This window comes from Aotus nancymaae, unplaced genomic scaffold (assembly GCF_030222135.1).
Source record: "Aotus nancymaae isolate 86718 unplaced genomic scaffold, 86718_ANA_hifiasm-v0.15.2.pri h1tg000036l, whole genome shotgun sequence".
Lineage (NCBI taxonomy): Eukaryota > Metazoa > Chordata > Mammalia > Primates > Aotidae > Aotus > Aotus nancymaae.
In genome coordinates, this window is record NW_026988450.1 from 21,443,954 (window position 1) to 21,468,740 (window position 24,787).

A 24,787-nucleotide genomic window follows, 5' to 3' on the forward strand; every position below is an offset into this window, starting at 1 on the left:
TAGCAGTCAGGACTTGGCTCAGACATCTGTTCATTCTATTAGAGGAAACTTATGCCTATCACAGACCCGTGTTCTGTTGTATTTCCCAGAAAGAACCCTTTTGATCTGAATGTAGCTTATTCATGCATTTAGTAATTCATTTATGGTCTGTTTCCAGCAACTCCAACGTAAACTCAGTCCTTGGGGCATGGACATCCTACCCTCAGCACCTGGGACGGTGCCACACTGTTGAGGGTTTGAAGGCAGTGAGTCTTTATTGAATGAAATATGGACTTCCAATAAAGGCATAGACAGGGAGAGAAGAGAAGGAGCTAACACTGCATGCCATGGATATAGGAGTTGGGAAGAAATCATTTAGACAGATAGTGAAGGTACTTGGTAAGGTTTTTCTTTTAATGAAAAGCAGTCCCCAAATGATTTTCTTAGAGCAGCCTGTAAAATTGAGCTGCAGACAGACAAGCAAACTGGAAGTTTGCACAGGTGAGTGCCAGCAGTTGGGTCAATAGGAAAAGGCTACCTGGGATTAGGCATGTTCAAAATGGCGGCTCCATCTTCCCTTCTCTTTGCCAGCCTCATGTACAGTAAGGAGCAACAAGATGGGCTGGCCAGTGGAAAGCCCATTTGCATAATAATATTAGGATAGGGTGGCCAGCCTTCCCCACGTGCTGTGTAAATGTCACATCTCATCCAACCAATCTGTGGTTAAGGGAGAGAGCTGTTCTCCTTTCTCTCTTTCTCTTTCTGTTGTCTATTAAACCTCAACTCCTAAACCCACTCCTTGTGTGTGTTTGTGTCCTTAATTTTCTTGGTGCGAGATGATGAATGAAGCTGCTCCGCCATGGTGGGAAAAAAAGTCTGTAAAGGAGGAAAAACTGGAGCTGGACATGGTTTGGGTGGATTGAGGATGAGTTGAAGGAAGTCATTGTGGGCAGTGAGAATGCTTTGAGCAAAGACAAGGCAGAGATGCCTGAGGGCTTTTTGATGAGCTTAGGTATGCTAGCCTAGTGTATTGAAGAGCTTAGTATGCTAGTCTAGTGTACTGAAGATCTGCTCATTTCAGTAATGAGAGAGAATGCTGGGAAGAAAGTAGAGACTGTATTTGGAGATTCTAGAATGCCAGGGGGAAAAATCTGAGCCCTAAATCCGTGATCAAAGAGGAGCCATTAAAAATTTTGATCAGGAGGTGTCACATTAGAGGTGGTGCTTTAGAAAACTCATCTTCTGGCCGGGCGCGGTGGCTCAAGCCTGTAATCCCAGCACTTTGGGAGGCCAAGGCGGGTGGATCACGAGGTCAAGAGATCGAGACCATCCTGGTCAACATGGTGAAACCCCGTCTCTACTAATACAAAAAATTAGCTGGGCATGGTGGTGCGTGCCTATAATCCCAGCTACTCAGGAGGTTGAGGCAGGAGAATTGGCTGAACCCAGGAGGCGGAGGTTGCGGTGAGCCGAGATCGCGCCATTGCACTCCAGCCTGGGTAACGAGCGAAACTCCGTCTCAAAAAAAAAAAAAAAAAAAAAAAAAAGAAAAAAGAAAACTCATCTTCTGGATATGCCCTCCATTTGGCCTGTTTTTCATACTTTCTTAAGCCCTAAAAACCCCTTTACTCCCCACCACTGTCTCTCTTTAAAGATTTTCCCCAAACTCTTTTCATTCTTGGGGTGTCAGGGCATGCTCAGTGGCACCTCATAATTCAGGCCACTTGACCTGGTGTGTGAATATGAAAAATACACATCGGGGCCTGACAAATGGGCAAGGCAGTGTATTTTTGATTTTCATGTGTTTTCATGTATGAATGTGTGTTTCTAAGATTAAATTCTCAGGAGGAAGTCAGTTGTGCTGTTTTATAGCTCTCTGTCAATGATTAATCTGGCCAAATCATAGAGGTATCTGTTGCGGGCGTTGTTTATTGATGAAACTGCTTTATAGTGCCATCCCTTGAGTATGTAAGTGGCTAAATCTATGCTCTGCAATCCAAGATAGTTTATGCTGAATTATGTTCTACAATAGATAAATTTGAGTAAGGGTCCATTTTATATAGTTTTTGGAGAAGTGAAGAACTATTCCATTCATCAGTACTTAACAGTGATCAAAGAAACAGCTGTTACCTTTCAAGTTCAGTCCCCTAAAGGCCTGATACAGCCATCACTGTAGTTACTTCACACAACTTCCTTTTGTTGGACTTCAGGTGTTCTCATGCAACCAAGATCCTGCTCTTTCATATAACCAAGAGAAAAAGATAATCCCGACAGTCAGGGAGCTTACAGTACGTCACAAATCAATTTTATTAACTTAAACACAAAATTAATGAAGAAAAATTCTGTACACAATGGTGGACACAGCACACCTTTATACAGTAAGTCCAAGATAAACTTTGTCTTTTCAGACTGCAGAGTACAAAAACATAAAATGAAAAGGTTAAAAAATTGTCAACTTGTTTGCTTCAAGCAAAAAAGGAGAAAAAATTCAATTGTGAATTCAAACAATTTGGATAATTCACAAATGACTAATTCTAGCAGCAACCTGCAACTTCAGAAAAGGATGAAATAGCTCTTCAGCTACCTTAGGTCAAAGCTGGTGGGTTTTTTCCCCCACAGTGTAACATTAAAGATGATTCATCCTAAGAGTAATTTCATGACAATGGATTGCATTATATGAGAGAAAATATTGCCCAGCCAAATGGACCCCTTTTGGAGAAACTCTTATGGTGTGGCAAATGTGATAATTTTAATTCCCCAGATCTATGCCTGTCATGTAGTACATAACACAGGTAGAGAGGAACATTGTTTCCATGGTGATGACAATGGCAATGAACTTTCCTCTGGGTGGGAGGAAGACAGAGAAAATACGCATGTAGGGAGTAAGGCAAAGTTTGCTGATTTCTGGATTAGCATTGTGTGTCTTCCTTTATCTAAAGAAAATGCAGACACGATAATAATTCTGAACACATGAAAACTTTGTTAGTCTCCAATTCATGAACCATTTTATTAATAAAATATATCTACTATCATCTATATTCTTTTTGTGGGAAGAAGCATTTGAATAATTATTTTTTCCAAGTAGTTACATATAATACATTAGTGTGGAAATGAAAAAGTGAGGTGGTAGGAGAACTTATTTTTTTTCAAATTGTTTAAGAAACTGCTGTGTTATTTCATCAAGGCCCTCAGAAGAACTGATGGGGGGAAACTTTAGAAAACAAAATCCTTACTGACACTTGACATCCATGCTCTTGGTCTTGACAACATTTATCTAAAAAAAAAATGTATTATCTACATATTTATACCCAACACTTAGATAAGGCACGGCACAGGAGTTTGTGCACATGCTGCCTCATGCTTCACTATCAAGGCATTGCTACCTTTCAATATCATTTCCCTAAACAATATGTAAAAGAAGAAGAATCATCCATTATTACAAATTTACACCAAAAATTCTTTCTGTACATGATTGTCTCAGTGATGTACATATTATACGTTTAAATTAGACATACTTAAAACTATGCGATGTGCTAAAATTCAAAGTACTGTACTTGCCATGTTGTGATACAAAGGCCTTGAATCACTTATTTCTAATGCTATTGTCTCTTCAATTATTTAATGTCAAAAGAGTCTGGTGGGCGAATTGTGGGGTATGTGAATTATACCTCAATAAAGCTGTTTTTTTTTTTTTTTTTAAGTCTGTTCATAAATAAGTAGAGATGTACAGATTACCCTGGGTATGAGACACCAAAAAGTAAACCTTCTTTACAAGAAAATTTCTCCACTGGTATTCAGGAAACACATTTCAGTCTCTTGTGCAATCAGGTTTGCTGTATTGGAGAAGCTGTTCACATCACATTGAAAATGCTAACAACTGAAGCGTTTGCAGGTCCTCTCTTCACAGGTTTGAACCGTGTAGTTAATGTGGCAGACACATTACGCTGTGCTAGAACATTCTCATGGCTTTTCATTGGATTCACAGTACCAGAGTCAACAGCTGTTCTGAAGAAATAGACGTGGTCCTCCATTCACCACAAGGGCAGAGGTCGAGACTGACAGCAGCTGCGCATCAGCAGGCAGAAATCGCTAAATTCGGGAGGCCGTCGCTGATGCGAGACTGGGGCCTGCTGGATCTGTCCCTGGTCACAGAGCAGCTGTGCGGTGTCAAAGTGCTGAGCGTTGTTACAGGTACTCCAGTTCCAAGGCGTGGTGCAGGGCCATGAGGTCAGAGTGGCTGGAGATCCTCCAGAAGGGCATTGCGTGCTGCAGGAGGGGCACATATACACGTGAGGACAGAGCATCCAGTGCCAGCCCTGCTGGCTCCTTTGGAAATCCACTCCCACGCTCACCCCCATTTTCAATATCGTGGAAAATGCCAGCTAACATCTTAACATCACATCTGTTTACAGCAAAAATTCAAACTTAAACTTCGGGTAAGAATACTGGACTGAGTTTTAAAATGTAATCTAGAGTCTGTTTCTTTGAAGAAGGGGCTGGATATTTCCTAACTGGATCTACACTGTGACTTGAATGCCAATTCCAAGCTTTAAATAAAAGAATGTTGCCAAATACAGCAGCTTTTCAAAATACATATCCAGTGGGTTTTTCATGATGAAAGTTTAAAAAGCTTGTACTTTTTATGAGTTTAAGCAGTTTTCTTTAGTTAGTAGTACTTTACATTTTCTCTAACTTAATTGTGGCTCATATATGAAGCAACTTTTTTCCATTTATTTTCTTCAGTTATTCTTCATATTGGCCTTAAAATGACTTTATCATATGGAAAAAATTTTAAATGAACTTCTAACGTTGCTTTTTGTTTTGTTTTGGGTTTTGTAGTTGTTGTTTATACCTCAATCTAAAAATCTTGTTTCAGTAATGGGAATGTTTGTGAAACACGCGAACAAACCAAAGACAAGAAAAACAGGAAGAAACCAGAAGTTACATCATTCATGAAGGGTGAAAATGTGAACTTTTATTGCCCCAAAGCACTATAGTAAGTACTAATGCATCAGTAAAACCTTTTGAAGAGAAAGATAATCACCACCTTCCAGAGGATAAAATTGTTTACTTTAAAGACTAGGATTCTTATGCAAAAAATTAATGTGGAGCCTGGAGTATAATTTGCAATTATAGTTCTGAGAAATCTGAAAAAAAATTTCAGACTAACAGAATTTCACATAGAAGCAAACAGAAATGAGTTTTTTTTAAACGTGTAGGTAACAGTGGAAGTCATTAACCATTTTGATATATAGATCACATAGCTGCTACATACTGGGATACAAACTATTATTAATAATGTATTTGTCTCAGATTATCTGTTGAAATCACATACCACATTCCAATATTAGATGTAGACCTTTCTGGACTCAAGACTATTTTGGAATATCTGTATATATTTGTTATTGAGTGATAACAGAATAGTCTAGAAATGAGTACTAAGTATTTATTTTTAGGAGGATGCTCCACTTGGCAACGTCACACTGTAAGATGCAGCATTGTACATTCATTCAGAAAGAGCACACTGTGCCAGAGGCAGAAGATCCAGAGATGCACATGTTGCTGGCTCACCCTCTCTCACAGTCTGAGTAGCAAAAATGTGCAACAATCATCAGTGTTCATCTATGTCTTGTAGGAGAAGAGCAATTATCTTTGTCTAGGAAACTGGGAAAATGTCTGAAAAAAGGTGATAGTTGAGCTAGGTATGAAGGATTAACATTCAGATGGCTGTGTGTGTTGGAGAACAGAAAATAATGGGGAAATTCATTGTTGGCAGACTGGCTGGGTATGAGAGAAAGACTTGGTTGGTTACATGAGTGGCTGCAGGAGCCAGCTGATGCAGGGCCTAGTAAGCCCTGCTAAGGAGTTTATCTGTAATAATCTCCCAATAGTTATGCTTTATTGGATATTGGGTTAGGCACTATGCTAAGCAACTCGGAGAGACAGAGGTATTACTATTACTATTGTGTTAGTTAAAAAACAAAACCCTGAGGCTTAGTGATGGAACAGAGAGGTTTAAGTAATAGCTGGTCAGGAGTGAAGCCAAGATCCATACCAGGTGTGACTTTGAAGCTCATATGCTGTAATGCCTTCTACCTGTTTTCTGTGGGCGTTTTATTCAGCTGTGTAAATTATCAGCACCATAGCACAGGTTCACTCTCTCTCTCTCTCTCTCTCTGCCCCCATCCATTCTCTGTGGGGTTACAGACACTGGAAAAGAGTGACTATAATTCATAGATTTGGTTAGAAAAATGTTTGACCAGTTATGGATTTCCTCCTTATTAGAAGAGAAATTCATGTTGTAAAATGTAGAAACATAAAAGGAAATACAAATAATTTCTTATCCTACTACACAAAGCTAACCACGATAAACATTTCTTTATATTTTCATACATGTACACACTCAAACATACTTGAAATGTTTATCCAGTATGTACCATTCAACATTCTACTAATTTTACTACTTAATCTCAAATCCATTTAAGACACATTTTAAAAGAAAACTATTATTTTAAAAGTTTTCAAGTATTCAACTGTGCAGTGTTTATATTTAACCACCTACTTGCTATATTTTATATCCTAATTCTAATTGTGTTTTTCTTATAAAAACATATAAAAATATTTGTGCAAAGTGGAATGCTTTTTTCAGAGCAGGTTCAGTCAAATTCTTTTGCATGTCAACTGTCTGAGGTTCCATATGTTCCCCATAGACAAGTTCTCTGCATATACAGCCATTAACAATGCAAATCTGAAAACGATTGTTGCAATCAGAACCCTGCACTGAAGAATGCCATGACTCTCACAGAAATTGAAAAGGAAACTGAAAAAATTTCTTTGGTACATAAAGTATGAAGTGGGGATTTAATTCCATAGTAAACAAAGGAGTGGTTCAATGGGTATGAGTCTCATCTGTACATGGAAATGGGTTGATGCCGCCTAGAGAACACTTATGTTTTTCTTTTAAATTATACTCAACACTATCTGGAAAAGTGAGATGATCCACAAACAGCCCTAAGTTGGTTTGTTTACTGGCACTAAAATACAAATAGCTTTAGTCTTCCTATAGAGAGTATTAATAAGAACCACCTGGTCAAGCAGCATTCTGAAATGAGGTCAAAGAATGAAACTTCCTGTAGTATATTACAGACAACTCATCACAGTGCAGTGGGGATGGGCCATTCATTGGGGCGGAAGTGCCAAAGATTCTACAATGAAAACTTTGCAGATCTTAGGGGGTACATGAAAGAGAACTGGAGGACTCTGGGGAGGATAGCAACTCTGTCCTCTGCACTCTTTCATGACATGCAGAGTAGTGATGTCAGCTGCTGTTAGCAGTTTCATTCTCACAAAAATAGTGGGCTTAAGAAATGCACAATTTATATTAAGTGAATGAATGTGAGAAGACAGACTGAGTCTAGAGGAGAGGATAGGTGTCAAACTCCTGTTGATAATCAGAGCTAACATCGCACAATAACATTCTCCCTAAGTACGTACTGATGTGAAGATTTTATGAATTTATAAAAGCTCAGGACAAGTGGGTACAAAGTAAATTTTTTTTTCTTGCATCAATGTTTAGCCACTAGGACAAAGATTTCTTATATGAAATCGAACAGAAAGAAAGAGTGGCAAAAGAGGAAAAGAAAAACATATGCTAGAATGAGAAGACTTAGCTATGTGACCTTCAATTACGGCACAGTCTGCCCAGAGCCCTAGTTTCTTTATAACATGAGGGTTTAGGGAAAATGACTCCGGGCTCCTTCTAGGTGAAATAAACTCTGTGACTTTATTATCAAAACAGAGTCTGTTACTTGCATAGCACCGTAGCTACAGTAGATATGTAATACACACAAGACACATATCCCCAATGCCAAGAGCTGACCAGCAGGGAAAATGTATCAGATGAAACAATTTTATTACAATGTAAGGCAGTGAGGGATTAAGAATCAAAAAGATAAATTCAGAGAGAAGACAGCTCAGTTGTAACCTGGAGAGGGTAAGTTAAGCTTGAGCTGAATTTGAAGAATGGGAGAAGTTGGAGAGGGGGAAGTGGATAGGGCTCCCAGTTAGGAGGAGTAATTCACCTGGTGAGGATGGGGCTGGACTGGTGTGTAAAATTATAGTGATATTGAGGAGGTTTGTCACTGTAGCAGCACTTGGAATATCTAAGGAGCTTAGACTTTTGTCTTGTAAATGGAAGGGGTGAGAGGCTAATACTTCTTCAGCGCCAAGAGACACAAAAAGGGGGGTATTTTAAGCAATTCAGGGCAGCAGTAAGGAAAGGATGGACTAAAGATGTTTCTGGCTGGTAGCAAAGAAACTAGGTAGAATTACTGTGGAAATGGAGTGAGTGTAATAAATGCAAGACGTATTATGAAGAGAGTTCATGTGATTCAGTGGTGGGTGGGAAACGAACCCCAAATCATGTCTGAGTTGGCAAACTGGTTTAGGACAGCTTAATTCATTTGCTTGTATTAAGACATTCAGATGGGTACAACATGAGATACTTAACCGGAGATGTTCTCCCAGGTAGATAAAGTCCTGGGACTAGAAACAGAGCTGCCCACAAATCTTAACAGAAATGACAGCTGAAATTGTAGCATGCATATGATTACTTTAACAAGATTAGGTATGTATTGAGAGAAGTGGGTATCAAGGCCTAAAATTAGCACATGCTTTTGGATCTCCAGAACCAAAATATTGCCTAATGGGAAAACAATGACACATCCTTCCTGTTCCTCTTGCCTGCTGGAGCAACTTTAAAAATCTTCCTCCATCCTTCCTTATCTGATATTTAGAATTTATACTTTCAGACTACATATAACATCCATCATATAAAAAGCTGGGTATGTGGATACACATATGTAAATAGAACTTTTGCTGAATTATTAAAAATGTGTTCAATTTTAAAGCACATACCCTCTGACTTAAGTACTTCACTTTTAGGAATTTCTCCTACAGATGCACTTGCACATGAGTGAACTGTAGAACTGTTTGCAGTAATACTGGAAATCACCTAAATGTTCAGCCCCAGGGGACTGGTTAAATATAACATCCACAAAATGGAATATCGATGCAGTCATTTAAAACATTAGCGATGCAAAACTTCATGTACTGATATGGAATAACTGCCAGGATAGATTAAGTGAAAAAGCAGGTATGAAAAAAAGTATATACTTCTCATTTGTGTTAAAAAAATCTATCTGTGCTTTCACATGCACGTCATATTTAGAAAGTGTTGCAGATGGAGTTACACTTTTCAAATTGTAAAGTTATCAAGAGAGAACTTTTATGAAACTTACTGTACAACGTTGCTCTTTTATTTGTGTATCTCCTTCTCCTCTAGACATAAGTATGCTCTTTAAGGATGAAGATGAAATCCAATTCAAAACTTGGCGTATGGTAAGTGATTAACTATAAATGAATTTATGACTTTACAAAAATAACACTCACTGTAGTTGGTGTTTATAACCTTGATGTCCCACTTAAATTCAAAACAAAAATTGCTTTATAAATGTTATTTTATGAAAAGTGGCTTGTATTTTTCTACTAAATAAGCTTGAAATCAGACATTATCAGGTTCTCAGCTTCATCTTAGAATGTACATATAAAATGAACATCTAATGAAGCCTTTGTCATTGTGTAGAATAATGGATGCTTGCCATTTTTTCTCCCTTTGCCATCAAGAAATTTATTTTAAGTAGTTCTCTGAAAATAATTTAGTAAGGCCACTTCTACTACTCTAGAAATGAAAACTAGGTGTCAAGGTACAGGAGACTATTACCTACTTTTTAATTATTTTTAAAATAATTGTACCTATGTCTAATCATTTTCTTTCAAGCCATGTTGCATTAGAGAAACAAATAATTTTATGGCAAAAAAGAACAACTGGTAGATTTTGACAACAAAAGACATATGTCAAAGGAAGATTTCCATAGGTAGAGACTTCCCACAATCTTTCTAGGAATAAGGAGGCACTCAGACAAAACTCTTGCAAGAGAGCCTTTTAAAATGAGGTGGTTCTTTTACAAAACAAAGGTATTGCTAACTTTTTCTCTTTGAAGGGGGTACTTTTTATGATACAAATTATAGAACTAGATTAAATTACTGATGAAAGGCCTTGGACTACATTGGCAAAGAGAATAAGGATGACAGAATAGATTTCAATTGACCATTAACAAAATGGGCAACTGGCAGATTTACTTACTGGGTTTTGTTTCTGTGCTTTAAAAAAAGTAACAATCTCTAGCAAAAGAACATTATTTAGGGAGATGACAGATCTCTACAGGGAAAAGAGGAGCATGCTGTATTAGAGTTTGAAGGACACAGGAAACTAAGAGAGACAAGCTAAATAGTTAAAATCAATTCTGAAGCAATGTAAAATGTTTTGATTTGGCAGACATTTTAGTGCTCGTGCAGAACTTCACTGGTTTGCTATAAATTTTATTTAATAAACTAAACTGCTCAGGGGCTAAAGCATATATCAGAATTAATTATGTGTTTTTAAAATTTTAATCATGAATGTAAAATTAGGGGAAAGAAGACACTTATATAGTTATAGCTAGCTCCTGAAAAGAATTGCATTTTACTCTAATAATTTTTTGAAAAACCATGTAAATTCTTTTTTTGTAAGTCAAGTCATATTTAAGATTTATAAATGTAGTTCTTATAGTTTGAAGAAACTTTTTTTTTAAACAGGGTCTCACTCTGTCGCCCAGGCTGGAGTGCAGTGGTGCCATCACAGCTCGCTGCAGCTTTGACCTCTGAGGCTCAGGTCATTCTCACACCACAGCCTCTCAAGTAGCTAGGACTACAGACAGCACCACTATGCTGGGCTAACTTGTGTATTTTTTGTAGAAACAGGTTTCACCATGTTGCCTAGGCTGATCTCAAACTCCTGGGCTCAAGCGAGCCACCAGCCTCAGCCTACTGAAGTGTTGGGATTACAAGTGTGAGCCACTTGTAATCAATTTCTCTCAGCCTGCAGAAACTTTTTGCTAAATCTCACGGTCAGAGGAAATAACTAAGTTCAAATTCTAGTTTGGCTACTTTCTAGCTGTGTGATTTTGGCCGAATTATTCACCCTTGCAGTGTCTGTCTCAGTTTTCTCATCTGTAAAATGGGTCTAAGGATTCCTTCATAGGATTATAAGGATTGAATGAGAAAAGTGGATAGCAAGGCCTAAAAGAGGAACTGGGATATAATAAGGGCTTTATAATTGGTAGCATTTTATATTTTTTTCTTTGGGACAAGATCTCATTCAGTTATCCTAGCTGGAGTGCAGTGGCATGATTTTGGCTATCTGCAGCCTTGACCTCCCGGGGGGTCCTCCCACCTCAGCCTCTTGAGTAGCTGGGACTACAGGCACCCACCATCATGCCCGGCTAATATTTGTATCTTTTATAAAGACAGAGTTTTGCCATGTTGTCCCAGCTGGTCTTAAACTCCTAAGCTGAAGTGATCTACTCACTCTGGCCTCCCAAGTACTGGGATTACAGGTGTGAGGCTGGCCTAGGTAGCAATTTTTGTTACTACTATTATTAGTCCTTCTACAGCATAGAAAGCCATCTCTTAGTTTCTTTAGCTTGAGTATTTATATGTAGTTTTAAAAATGAGATTGTTAAACTTGTAGAGTGCTTCTCCTCCTAAATTATTTCCCGTAGGTTAAACATTAAGTATTCTCTGCTTCTATGTAGCACTCCACTTTAAAGATATTCATTATATTTTCTGAATGATTAGATCCTTGTCCCGTAACTCATATAAAAGGACAGCTATTTATATACTAGGTAACCTAAAAAGGCTAGAAAAATTCTTCTTCAATAAAGTTAGAAAACAAGAAGGGAATGTTCAACTTGTCACTCTAAGTGGTAAACTGAGATTAGAAATCTGAACACTGTGAAAAATTTGTCCATTTTACACACACGGGCAGGTCTCAAGGTACAAAGAGTGGTTTCAACATATATTTTTGGACTCTTATCACATACAGTCATCCATGAAATGAAAATGGAAAGCTAAGAGGACTTATTCAGTAAAAAAATTCAGAGTATGTTTTCCGCAAGTGTGGCTGCCTAATTTATTTTGTGTGTGTGCCCTGTATTTTAAAAAAGACATGTCCAAAGATAAACAGTAGAAACAATCTTAACTGCTTTTCAAAGACAGAAAATACTCTATTCCTATTAATACTTTCAATTCTAATATCATACCAAGAATACCTTTTTTTGTTTTTCATGTTATGTTCATTGAAGTCAAACTTCTAAGAATTGTACTTATCAGATGATAGGTTTAGGAAGGGACCCACTCACAGAAATCTTGATAAGATTCAAAGGATTTCACTTGTGTTTCTTGCATTTTCAGTAATCACTTTCATAAGCATCCTTCTCTGCCTACCACAAGCTAGAAAGCCACATTTTGGTAACCTTTGATATTAAACTTTCTGGTGGATACCAGAGGGAGAAGGACCAGCCTGGAGATGGATTTACACCTTGGCCTAAGGCCACACTGCTCAGAGGTGCAAAGCTGTTCCATCCTTGCCCTGCTGGCCACCAGGAGGGTCCTGAATAGGAATGGCTTGGGAATTCCAGAGCCTTTACTGGAAAGAAGACTTGAGTCTGGATCTCAGAAACATTTTCATTAAATCTCCAGGATTGTGTTTTGGGAATTCTGACTTAGTCTGGGAAAGATTTAATTTTATAAAGACAGCCCAGAGGGGTAACAGAGGTACCCAGTGACACTAGTGGTTAGTCATCGGTGAAGTGGGAAGGTTAGAACTACTGCTGAAATGGCAAATGCTGCTTCACATTGAGCATGAGGAGACCTGAAGCATGTGTGCATTTCCACCAGCACCAACCACACTCAAGCAAGTTTGTTACTGGGATACATTCTGTATCTATGAAATTATCATCTACTTGTAAAATTAGGGTCAGTGATTTTAGTGGGACTCGGAGGCAGTGAAGGTAAACCAGGCCATCTTCAGAGCCTGTAAGAAGGATGGCCATGTATCATACTTAGGCTCAGTGCTGCATCTATAATCTGGTGACTTTATATGCTATTTCTGTATATGCTGGAATATTCCAGAAGAGCTGAAATACTGTATCATTTATGAAAATAAACATGGATTCCTATGAGTGAGTGAGTATGTAAGGAAGGGAATGGAAAATTATGCTCTTGGCTAACCCCATAAAATATTTAATGTCCTTACATTCAAGAAACATTTAGAGTACAACTATGTAAAGATTTAGGGAGTTATAAAAATTTTGAAGACAGTCTCAAACAACAAACCAAGCAAAATAAGATTCCTGAATCTATGAAGCTCACATTTTTTTTTTCTTGCTGAAACAGGCACATAAACAACAGCAGCTACCATTTTTTGTGCACTTTATACATATCAAGCTCTATGTTATGGGAGTTATATATCTTAACTAAAGCCATTCCTCAAAATAACCCAATGAGGTAAGTGCTATTACCATCTCCATTTATAGACAAGGAAAGGGAAACAGAGGGTTAAGAATTTGTTCAAAGTCACAGGAAGGGTAAGTGGCAGGGTTAAAATTCAAAAACCCATGCTGTCTGGCTCAAGAATCTAAGTTATTTACCCACTACAGCACCTTCAGTTAAAATATAAGGGAGCATGACTATATCTAATCTCTTAAAAACAGAATAGAAAAGGTAGTACATGAATTGAATTTTGCAAATGAGTAAGACAATGACAGAAAGGAATATTAGGGAAAAGATCATTCCAAGGAGAGACAACAGCAAGGAAAAGCTGTTGGGCATGGTCAAGGAAAGCTGAGTAGACTGATACGACTACAGTGTAAGGTACCAGAGGGAGACAGATCAGAAAGGCAGGTTGTGGAGACACTTGCGTGCCAGGCTAAGGAAGGTGGTCCTTCGCTTTAAAAAATGCAATGAGAGGCACAACAACAAAGCTTTTGCTCAGAGAAATGATAGAATGACACCCGCAGAGATTCAGAAGAATATAATAAAGTGCAATGGGCAAAGCGGGAGCCAACAGATTTATAGTTGGGTCCACTCCCTTCCCCCTGCCCTGAGAGAGACAGGTAGGACCTCATGATAAAAAGAAGATACAGAGTCCTCTGGGGAAGAAGATAGTTTTATCTTCCAAGCCAGCTTTGACCAACTAGTAGAGACTTTTTGAAGGATGTTTGAAAGGTTCTTAGTCTGTGTCCAGGCTCAGGTAACAAGGTTTGAACCACCTGGCATGTCTGCCATGGAAACAGAGAAGGTCCTGCTGGCACATGTGTTATCTCTGCTCTGGATGACAGCTACACTTCAGTTCTGCTCCCTAAGTCTACGTTCTATGAACACCACTTGTGGCCCTTGAGCTTGTGTACACTGCTATGCAGAAAGATCAGTCCGTATTTATTGAATGCTTCTTTACCCTGTTTAGTGCTTATAGTGCTGCACATATTCATCGTATGTTTCACAGAAATGGAACCTGTTTAAATGATGCAGTTATGAGAATCTTGAGGACTAAAAAAAATAAATGAGACAAGATTCATCATCTAGGAACACTCACCTTTTTTGCTCCTTGTTCTTCTTCTACACCATCTCCTATAACAACATACACCACTTTTCTTCCAAACCTTTGAATTATCCTCTCAAAACAGCTTTCTTTTCCTAATGAACAAAAGTAAATCATAGAAAATGTGAAGTTTGGGTAACCTAATGTGACAGTGTTGAACTTTTTGTATAACATGCTTTCTTCATGCTCTGATTTGACTATCCCACTTGTGTATCTAAAAGGAGTGCTTTTATGCCCCTTGGGTTGTATATGCCACAGCACAATCAATTACAAAGTAAATTAATTAGCAGTGTGGTGTTCTGTCCTTTGGAAACTGATTAGTTAAATACTCTTTTCCAATGGATTCATTTATTAAAAACTGGGACCTAGTCAATCACACCACTGCAACTGGGAGGGAAAGTATTGTTTTTCAGTAGGACTTTTTTCCCCCAATAAGCTGAGATCAAACATAGGCAATTCTAGTAACATATTTTAACCTGATTTAAGAAAGGTGTTGTAATATATCAAACTCTGAAAATATCTGATCCAAAGACTATTGAGAATGATAAAAAAAAAAAAAACTGGATTTGTTTTTGTTCTAGCAAGAAAACACCAACACTGGAATTAGCTTATTCTTTCATTTTCAGGTTGAATTAAAGACCCTGAAAGCCTGATGTAGTCTTGTAAAACTCTTTCCAAAATAAATGTCAGGTAATTTGAGGTACTACAGCAAGATGGTGCCTGCCCTACCCAGGCATCTAATGTTCAATGAAGCACTTTCCTGGAGGAAAAGTGGAATAAAGGTAATAGAATACCCTTATCTGTCTATTATCTTTCCCATGTCATGACTTAGTTTGGGCTCCTGTGGCGGCTACACTGTCAGCACATCCCCTGAGTTAATGCAAGCATTGTTTCTTCTCAGAGAAGAAACTGGTGTTCCAAGTCTTGGGCTGCCAATAGGGTCATTTTAATGGACAATGGGACAGTTTATAGTTTTCAAATGTGAATGGCTGAGCGAGCCTGCACCTCTTTCAAATAAGGATCAGATATACACATGAACAAATTGCTTGTTTGCTTAAACAAATGTCTGCTTTATATTTGTATTTTGCACTAAAATCTCTAATTTGCATCTGACACAATAAAATGGAGCTAGCCTTATTCAGAGAATGCAATTTCAATGCCTCTTCAGTTGTCCACTAAACTGTGAAATATTAAATCACTTTAAAAAACAGATACAAATTATAGTGCTCACTGCAAAAAATATACAATCCAAAACTTAGATGTCATGAAACTTTTTTCCCTCCTTATGGAAAAATGCTCATGTGTTTTTGCAAAGTTTCCCTCTTGTGGATAAAGGAAGGTAAATTCAATGTTATTTAAAGGTGAAGGTGTGGTAAACAAAAAAATCCTTGCCTATATACTATCTCCTATTGGGTTCATTGCAAATTTGCAGTCATGTAGAAATTTTTCACAACTTAGTTCTAAAATCTACAAAAATGAAGCTTAGATTTTAGAAGTTAACTATTAGTTTTATGTGACGTATTCATTTTGATGGGTCCATTTTGTCATCATAGCTGTGCCAACTGGTCCACCAGCCATCTCCTATGACTTTAGCATTTTGCCTACAATAAAAATCACTGGGGCCAGGTGCAGTGGCTCATGCCTGTAATACCAGCAATTTGAAAGGCCAAGGCAGATCACCTGAGGTCAGGAGTTCGAGACCAGCCTGGCCAACATGGAGAAACCCCAACTCTACTAAAACTACAAAAATTAGCCGAGTGTGGTGCTGTGTGCCTGTAATCCCAGCTACTTGAGGAGGCTGAGGCAGGAGAATCACTTGAACCCAGGAGGCAGAGGTTGCAGTGGACCAAGATTGTACCACTGCTCTCCAGCCTGGGTGACAGAATGAAACTCCATGTCAAAAAACAATCAAAAGCACAAAAGTTGCTGGGTTTTCTGCATTGATCCTCACATGTATCTTATTTGATGGTGAAATCCTACTTCTACCACCACATATTTTTTATTCTAATTGTTATTTTGTATTGAAAAAATTAAAGCGTAATATTTTAAACAAAATTTCCATATAAAAAAATGCTTACTAGATTGCAATTTCCTATTATATTACCATTTTTAAATTTCTTGGAATTAAACTTCTATGCACATGCTATATAACATACTATTTGTACTTTCTTTCTGAGAAGCCAAGCTCTACCCACTTCTGTACTATGGGCTGCTTTGCCATTTGTTCCAATGTCATGTGCTGGTAAACCTTTTCCACAATCCCTGTTTACAAAATACAATATAATTATAATAATTCCTCTTTATTGATATCAATGAATAGAGAATTAACGTGACTTAAACTGTATGCTGCTTTGGTTTTAATGGACTACTGGGAATTTTATTCCATTTGATATATTTTTTTCTTTTTGACAGGTATTTTCCAACACTTTGTTCTTGGCCCTTCTTGGAAAGATTAGTCATTCTCAAACTCCAGCTATGTATTTCTAACTTGAAAGGTTACCCTGGATGAATCCCATCAGCATCCTGCTGTGTGTGTCCATGGTGCTTCCTTTCTGCCATTAATTGAAGACTCCATCAGATCTCTTCCAACTCAACACTGATAAAAACTAATAGTTAACTTCTAAAATCACCTGATTTCCCCATCAGTTAATTGTGCCACTATTGGCTCAGGTGTCTAAAAGAAATCTTGTGTCAGCCTTCTTCAAAATCAATGGCCATTTATTCAGCCATTCATTCAATAAGCATTTATTGAATACCTAATGTGTACTGGGTGTTGCAGCAACTCTGATGAGCAAGAGAGACAAACCCAGTCCTCAAGAATATTACAGTATGGTGGGGAAGTCATACTATGAACAAATAATTATAAAAGAAATTCTTTAGTAATCATGTAATAAATGCTTTGAGGGAGAAGAACAGGAAGTGTAAAAGTGCAGGCAGATGGAAGTTAGACCTATAAGGATTTCATTTTTGGCCCTTTTGATTATATGGAGTTGAGCAGCCAAAGACAGGCTTCTTGCCACCTGCTAGAATGCTCATACTTCTTCCCCTGGACTAAAACAGCATTCATCTCCTTATGGTGACATACAAGGCCATTTATGCCTAGACCCAAGTATACCTTTCCAACTTTGGCTTTTAATGAGCACAGCACACTAGCTACCCAGGGCCACTCACAAGTCCCTCAGCAGGGAACACAATTTAATTTCTCTGTCCCTTTGCATTGTTGTCACTAGTCCATCTACCTGGTGAACTCTTACTTGCTCTATTATACCCAGCTCAAATGTCACTTCTTCCCTTTAGCTTTCACAGACACTTGCCTCAGCTTCTTCCTAGGTGGGAGTGAATGCTTCCTCAGCCATGTGCACATTCACGCACTTAGCAGTAGGACCCTCTAGGATACAGCAAGGAGTCTAGACCTTGCAGTCAGAGAGACATGAAGCTTGACCCTTGGGTTTGTGAGCTATTGACTGCAACAATTTACTTAAGTCTCTGAACTTTAGTTTCCTCATTTGTAAAATGGAAAGATTATAAAGATTTGCTTTAAATGTAGAATGCTTAGTAAAGTTTGGGGTATCTAGTAGACAACTAAAAAATGCTCATTTGCATACTCTTGTAACTGTCTGCTTCCTCTGAGAACAGGGTCATGTATTTTTTATCCCTATGTTGATTCTGCCTTGATTTATATTCTAAATAAATTCCGTAAGTCTTTTCCTCCTGTTTCTTTCATGCAAGAAGCTTTTTAATGTCCACAATAAAAATGGAAACTCAAATGATTATACATATTGAATTAAAACAAAACAAACATTTCTAGTAATAATCTGTTGTTAGAGTTGTTTCATTTCTACTTTGTATAATTCTATATTGTTTGTGTTAGCTTAGAAAATCAGATATTGTTGCTAATGTTGCCTAAAAGGATAAAAGTATGATAATCCAGAATCTATGCTATTATTCTACCTAAAATGCCTTGTTCTTAACATTAGCCAGTCAAGTAAAATTTTATGACACCAGCTACATGGATTATGCCGTATGTCTCTCTTATGTCTAAATCCAGTTTGGCAAGTTGGTTAAATTATTCTATTTTTTTGACCTATGTAGCATTCTGGAAAAAATGTTTCATTTATTGCCTTTCATTTTTATTATCCTGAAGGAAAAGAGCTGATTGCTATAAAGAAAAAAAAAGCAGCTCACCTATTTTAGTTGCACTGTAAATATTTTCTATTGGAAATACAATTCCTAATCCATACAGCAGGACTTTCGCCAATGCTGGGATGAGCTGAGTAGTTGTTACTAAAATATTCACACAGTTTGTCCTATGACAACAAAAAGAGAAAAAAAGACTTGAAAAATAAATCTCCAAAATGAACAAGCTTGAGCATTGCCCATTTCCTGGCAAAGGTCCAACAGAGAGCCTCACCGGGAGTGAATGAGCGAGAGTGCTTTCAGGGCCAGTGTCAACCAGGAGTCGGTCAGGGCTTCAATTTCGGCCCTCAACTGCAGCCAGGCTTCCCTCTTAGCTGGACCAAGCAGACCTGAGGATTAAAAGCACATGATGAACTACCTTCTTACCAACATATTTCTTTGACTTTATAAATAAAAAAACATTCAAAGAGTACTATGAATACCACTCTCAAGCTTTGTAATATACAAAGTATCTTTCACATAGTATCATTCAATCAAAGTATTTATTTGGTTATAAAAGTCAGCTCTTCTTTTTGGGGAACCTACTCTCTCCCATTCCTCTAACTGTAGTTTGGGCAGAGCTGACTCTACCTTCTGGCTCCCAGGGTAGGTGTTTAGCATTCGCTTGGCCAGTGGAAGTCCGTCTTGGAACTTTTGCTAAATCTATTGGAAAAGATCTCTCTCCCTCCCCCCATAAAGGTGCCAAACTACTGGTAGAGCATAAAGCTGGATCTACTGGTGGTCATTTTGCCACCTCTTGGGAGGGGCTGACCTAAAAGGAGCTTACCCAAAGGAAAAGCACAGGCTTCCCTGACAGCATCATTTGAGCATCTGGATATAGCCCTGCAGGAAACCAACCTCACTCCTGAACATTTTATGCTAAAGCCATTATGAACCAAAGTCAAAAGATTCAAACTAATCCAAGTATTTAGCTGGTAGAAGATTTACAACCCATCTTGTGATTTGGACAGAGGTCGCTAATTCTTCGAAGGTTGCTAATCCTTCCTTGAAAGGATAACTGAATGTCAGAGAGGTCAAGAAACTTGCCCCAGGTCACATCACAAGGTAACAGACAGGACCAGACTAGAATAGCCAGGGCAGCTGGCTCCAGTCCAATATTTCTGTCACTAAATCACAGCAGAGTAATGGCCAGTGAGATGAAACTGCCCTAAAAAAAGCTATTATATTCAAAGCAGTGTGACACAAAAGTGTACAGTACTTTTGGAATTGTATCTAGACTGTCTTAACCCGCTGAGATACTGGTGGTAATCACTTGCCTCCAACATTATTTTTGTAGGTGTTGTAGATCTCTTTTACCCGTCTGTAGCGGAAGGCCAACTTTCTCATCCAGTCCACGCCGCCCCGTACACCAGTTGCCAAGCATAAATTAGCACTGGTTGCTGCAGCAGGAAAGCCATCTGTTCCAAAGTTATATGTGCTATTTAGATGCAAGAAAAGCCCAAAGTTAACCGAACAGAAAGTTCATCTTAATCAGGTAAGCAATTAAACTATAAAAGGTCACTTCACGTTCAAGGGTGCTCACCTTAGGTCCTGTCCGTTATCATCTGAAGAAACATCATCTATATGGACTTGGTCACATTCCTAAAATGCAATTAAAATGATACATGTCAATTTTTTAAGAGCACCTAAATTTTTGTTTTTGAAAAACCATACATAGCTATTTTTAAAAGCACCTTAATTGGAGTGTTGTTTTTTTTTTTTAACAATGTCAATCAGTAGGTGGCAGTCTTGTAAAATTGACATTTTTACCTACTTAGGGTCCTCTCCCATAAGAAAGAAGCAATGTGGTTAAGGACTACTGCTATTCAGCTTCAGAAAACACATTTTTGTGTTTAGAAAGGAAAGTGATTGAAAACAATTAGCATATGTGTTCCATAAACCTTAGGTACCTTAAGCCATCGTGCTGCTCAGAGCTGATTCACTCAGTGCCTAAGCATAACTGAAACCAGACATTTTGGTAAATGTAACATGCTAGAAAAATTAAACCTGATGCTAACTGCCAATGAAATTATGACCTCTGATTGCTGTTGAGCCACACACCAACACAGCCCGAGGCCAGTGTGCTGAGGAGCCCAGACAAAAAAAAAATCTGTTACTGGTTTCCATTTATTTGAGAGATCTGAGTTTTATTCTGTGTGTGTGTGTGTGTGTGTGTGTGTGTGTGTGTGTGTATACATGTGCAGAATAAAAAACCATGGGAGACTTCAAAACCTAAATAAAAATAATCAAACCATGTGCTTTTTAACTGTTTTTTAAATTACATTTTTAGTGTTATTTTTAGCTGTTTTACTATTACATATTCACCTTATGTATTTGATTTATATTATGACATAATGTTATTTTGAACAGACCTGATGTTTAAATCCCAAACTGAGTAAACTATTTTAGAATAGGAAGCCATGCTTATGGGCTAAAGCTCTATTGGACTCAGTTAACGTTTCTGTACCTGTTTGCAGACGCATTGGAGCACCCATATATCTTACCACCATATCCCCAGACGAATTGTGGGAAGAACAGGCACTCGATAAACATTTGTTGAATGAATGAAAGCATATTAATTTGGAAGCAGACAAGGACTCTAGTCCAGAAACATAACACCCCCACTTGGCTGCTTTCATATTTCAGTCATGTTCCTCTCTTTGCAGTCAGGCTCCAAATACCCCAGAGGCCTTTATTGTACTTATTTCTATTAACGTTTTAGTTTAAAAATATTATTAAAAGAAATTTCCAGGCACACATCCTGTATTTTAAAAGGTGCTTTTGACTGGAACTCTGGTCATGTTTCAGATAGAGTTAATTTCATAAACTCTAGCCCATCTCTCTAGCACTTAGAATCAACTTCATAACAAAGATGACACTTAGAAAGCACTATAATAATAGAAGGTATATTTTTATGTTGCCGGTTCCTACTGAACAAACTCTTCTCTCTCCATGGATTTGCGAGGAAGGGAGGAGGAGATAGAAGTGGAAAGAAACTCAAACCAGCTGTTCCTTAACAGAATTAAAATCGTGACCCCCAACCTCTTCTCTAAAGCATCTATTTTCCAGGCAGCCCTCTCCCAGCAAGCAGCAAGTTCCAAGGAGGAAAAGACTTTGACCTTGTAACCCTCCCCTGCTCTCCTGAGGTCCATAACCTCAGATAAGAGAAAAGGAAAAGCAGGTCTAGGAGCCCTCACATGCTGACTGTGAATTTAACATTTTAAAAAGAGGTCATTCTTGGAAAACGTGGTTGGGAACTTCTCATTTATTAATGTAATCTTATTTTAGAAGATGAATGATGGTTGCTTGTGTTTTCAACAACCTACTTGAGGTTTAAAGAGTTACTAAATCATGAGTAGAAATTTCTGATATTTAACCAGATACACAATTTTTATGTTGTTGGTAAACTTCTTTAGAGTGTGAGCTTAGTGTCAGGGCTGGGGGAAAAGAGGAAGGCCATAGCGCCATGCTGGAGAAATTTTCTCTCTTGGGAGAATGAACAGAAAGGAGGAGGAAGTTGAGGAACTAGTAGAAGAGGAAAATATATGTTCAAAAGAGTTTAATTCAAGGAATCAAAACTGACCTAGAAATCCCTGGTCACCTCTAAGGGTGGGAAGAGTTTGTTTTAAAAAGCAGGGTGTTAAGATGCTTTTCTTAAACTAATTTAGCTGTAAATCTTCATTACTAACAGAAAAGTCAGTTATCTTCTAACAACTGTTAATGACTCCATTATTGCTATTGTTCTTCCACATCCTGTATTTGTTTTCTCCTGCTAGCTTCATTTAAAATGTTTTGTTCCCAGGCCGAGGACTTCATTTGAAGTATTGTTCAGTCTCTAGCTTAGCTCCTAGTGTCAACACCTTCAAGCTTTTACCTGCAGATAGCAAACTCACTTCATAGTGACTTGATTAAAGCAAAGGCTGGTGAAGTGACAACAAGGAAATCCCCATTCTTTATCAGGAGAATTTTTGTAGAATGATTTTAATTAAATGACATGTAAAAATCAAGAGTAATTTTTAAAGGGCCTCATTAGCACCTCTGGAAATGAAAAAGAATCATTAAAATGTCTATGTAAAATGCGTCTCTGTAATTGTTGCTTAATTCACTTAATGAACAATAGAAAAATACTATATTGCACAAACTTCAAATACATAAAATATATACTAAGGGTTCATTATCTGTGTCTTTGTGGGAACCTACAAATAATGACATAAAATGTCTTGAAAAGTATGTTTTTAAAAAATTGTTTTAAATCTTAATGAGAAACTATAACATTACTATCTTGATGTTTACTTGTAACAAGTTTAATTCTTAAAAGAATGGGGAATGTTAAGATACTGCAATATTCCACAGCAGAACTGCACAATAAGTCCATTAGCTCTCAAATGAGAAACTGAAATTTCCTCCCATCAGATTCCTGAAACAGCCTCTTCCGTGGGGAGAAACTTGCTTTCTCCCGTTTCTCAGACACCATCTATCTAGCTTTTTGTTCGTCTTCTTAGGAGCTGAATTTTAGGTTCTAATTTTTGCCTTCTGGACTTGGTTGTTTTTAGCTTCCAAATTTGTTTTAAACCCAGACAATGAGATAACTGAGGGAGGGAGCAGGGCCTGATTTCAGAGTCCATAGCTTAGGCAGAAGGGGCTCTGGGCCCCTGAACCAACAGCAGCAACCAGGTTTAAAGTCCCCCTGAAAGAATCTACAAAGAAGACAGAAATGGAAGCTTAATATAGTTCCAGGTGCCAAAATATATTCCTAAAAACCCCAATTTGGTGCTCAATACAGAAAGTACAGAACATACATAATTATATTGGAAAATAAGTTTTTATTCCAAAAACAGACTAAATATGCTGAAAATGTACTTCTGAAATAGACAACCAAAAATATGTGATAGACTTTTAAGGTGATGAAATCATTATTAAATCCATGTCTTGGGGCAGCATTCACATTTCTAGGGGCCACTGCCAGTTCTGCATATTTAACGGGCTAATCTGTAGTAGAAGGGTCTGAGATACTCAAGGGATCCCTGCTGTGTTTGGGGATCTGGTCTGAGACTTCAGGGAAGACAGAGGTAGTGATTTTAAGGACTCCTGGAAGATTCTGCACTCACGCTAAACTAATGGGTGCCTTAGCTTAGAAAGGTGGTCATTCATTTATATGACAAATTATTTATTAAGAGGCTGCTGTGTTCCAGATGCTGTTCTAGATGCTAATGATACAGCACTTAATACAACAGACTAAAGTCCTTACTGCTTTGAAACTAACATTCTATTGGGAGAGACACATAGGAAAACATGTAAAATATACATATGCTGGATAGTGGTGAGCACTAAGGAAACAAAATGCAGTAGGCGAGGGAGAAATACAATGCCAAGTGGGTGTGGGGCAACGGAAAGAGCAAGTTCAAAGGCCCAGAGGTAGGAGAACCCTGGTGTAAGGAGGAAGGAGCCAGGAGAGAGCAGAGGATGGGAAGAGTTCTCTGTGCGTGCAGATCCCAGGAAGGAGCAGGCTTTGCTAGGGAAGCAGTGGACACATTATCAGTCCTTGCCCTCAAGACACTTACACAGTTAAGGAGGAAAGAGAGAAGTTAACTAACTACACATGTGATAATTAAAATCGGGGTAGATCTTGCAGAACTTCCCTAGGATCCAAATGAACACCGTCCTGCATTCTATTTAGCCAAAGAGAGTTGCAAAGTTCTGAAGAATTGAAATTATATTTTGCTAGATCAGGAGGGACAGCTTGGTCCACTGCTTGTCCTTGTGGCTTTTGTGATTGAAACCAGCAAACCAATAAAATGGTGGCCTACTGGAGATGGTTCCTAACGACAGAGATGTGGTGACAGGAACAAAACAGCTTTTTGGTCCCAGACTATCCATGCCGGACCTCTACCTTCAAATGGTGGTGGGGTGGGGTAGAGAAGGTGCAAAGAAACTCTGGTGGGGCTTGTGACCAGGACTCAGAGAGGTGAGGGGGAAGCCTCTTGAAGACATGTTTCTTTCACCCCCAAGTCACGATGTGAGAACTGATATGGGGAGTTGGAAAGGGATCAAGACGTGGGAAAAGAGTAATTTTTTGTTAATGGCATTCCCAAA

General features: G+C 38.2%; 1 protein-coding gene and 1 long non-coding RNA gene across 13 annotated transcripts in view; one reads left to right on the forward strand and one right to left on the reverse strand.

Moving 5' to 3' along the window:
- Positions 1 to 2,267: 2,267 nt before the first annotated feature.
- Positions 2,268 to 24,787, reverse strand: part of EYA1 (EYA transcriptional coactivator and phosphatase 1) — a 343,456-nt gene continuing 320,936 nt past the window's right edge. For all 12 annotated transcript variants that reach the window (XM_012463621.2, XM_012463624.2, XM_012463622.2 and 9 more), the window contains 6 exons: positions 20,238 to 20,296; positions 19,972 to 20,132; positions 18,930 to 19,044; positions 18,704 to 18,825; positions 14,513 to 14,613; positions 2,268 to 4,245 (listed from right to left, as the gene is read on the reverse strand). In XM_012463621.2, the coding sequence (XP_012319044.1) occupies positions 4,165 to 4,245; positions 14,513 to 14,613; positions 18,704 to 18,825; positions 18,930 to 19,044; positions 19,972 to 20,132; positions 20,238 to 20,296 (639 nt within the window). In that variant the 3' untranslated portion in view covers positions 2,268 to 4,164. The remainder of the gene's footprint in view (positions 4,246 to 14,512; positions 14,614 to 18,703; positions 18,826 to 18,929; positions 19,045 to 19,971; positions 20,133 to 20,237; positions 20,297 to 24,787) is intronic.
- LOC135278016 (uncharacterized) lies at positions 15,254 to 17,445 on the forward strand. The gene is made up of 2 exons (XR_010345565.1): positions 15,254 to 15,300; positions 16,931 to 17,445. It is a non-coding gene; the product is annotated as an uncharacterized LOC135278016 (long non-coding RNA).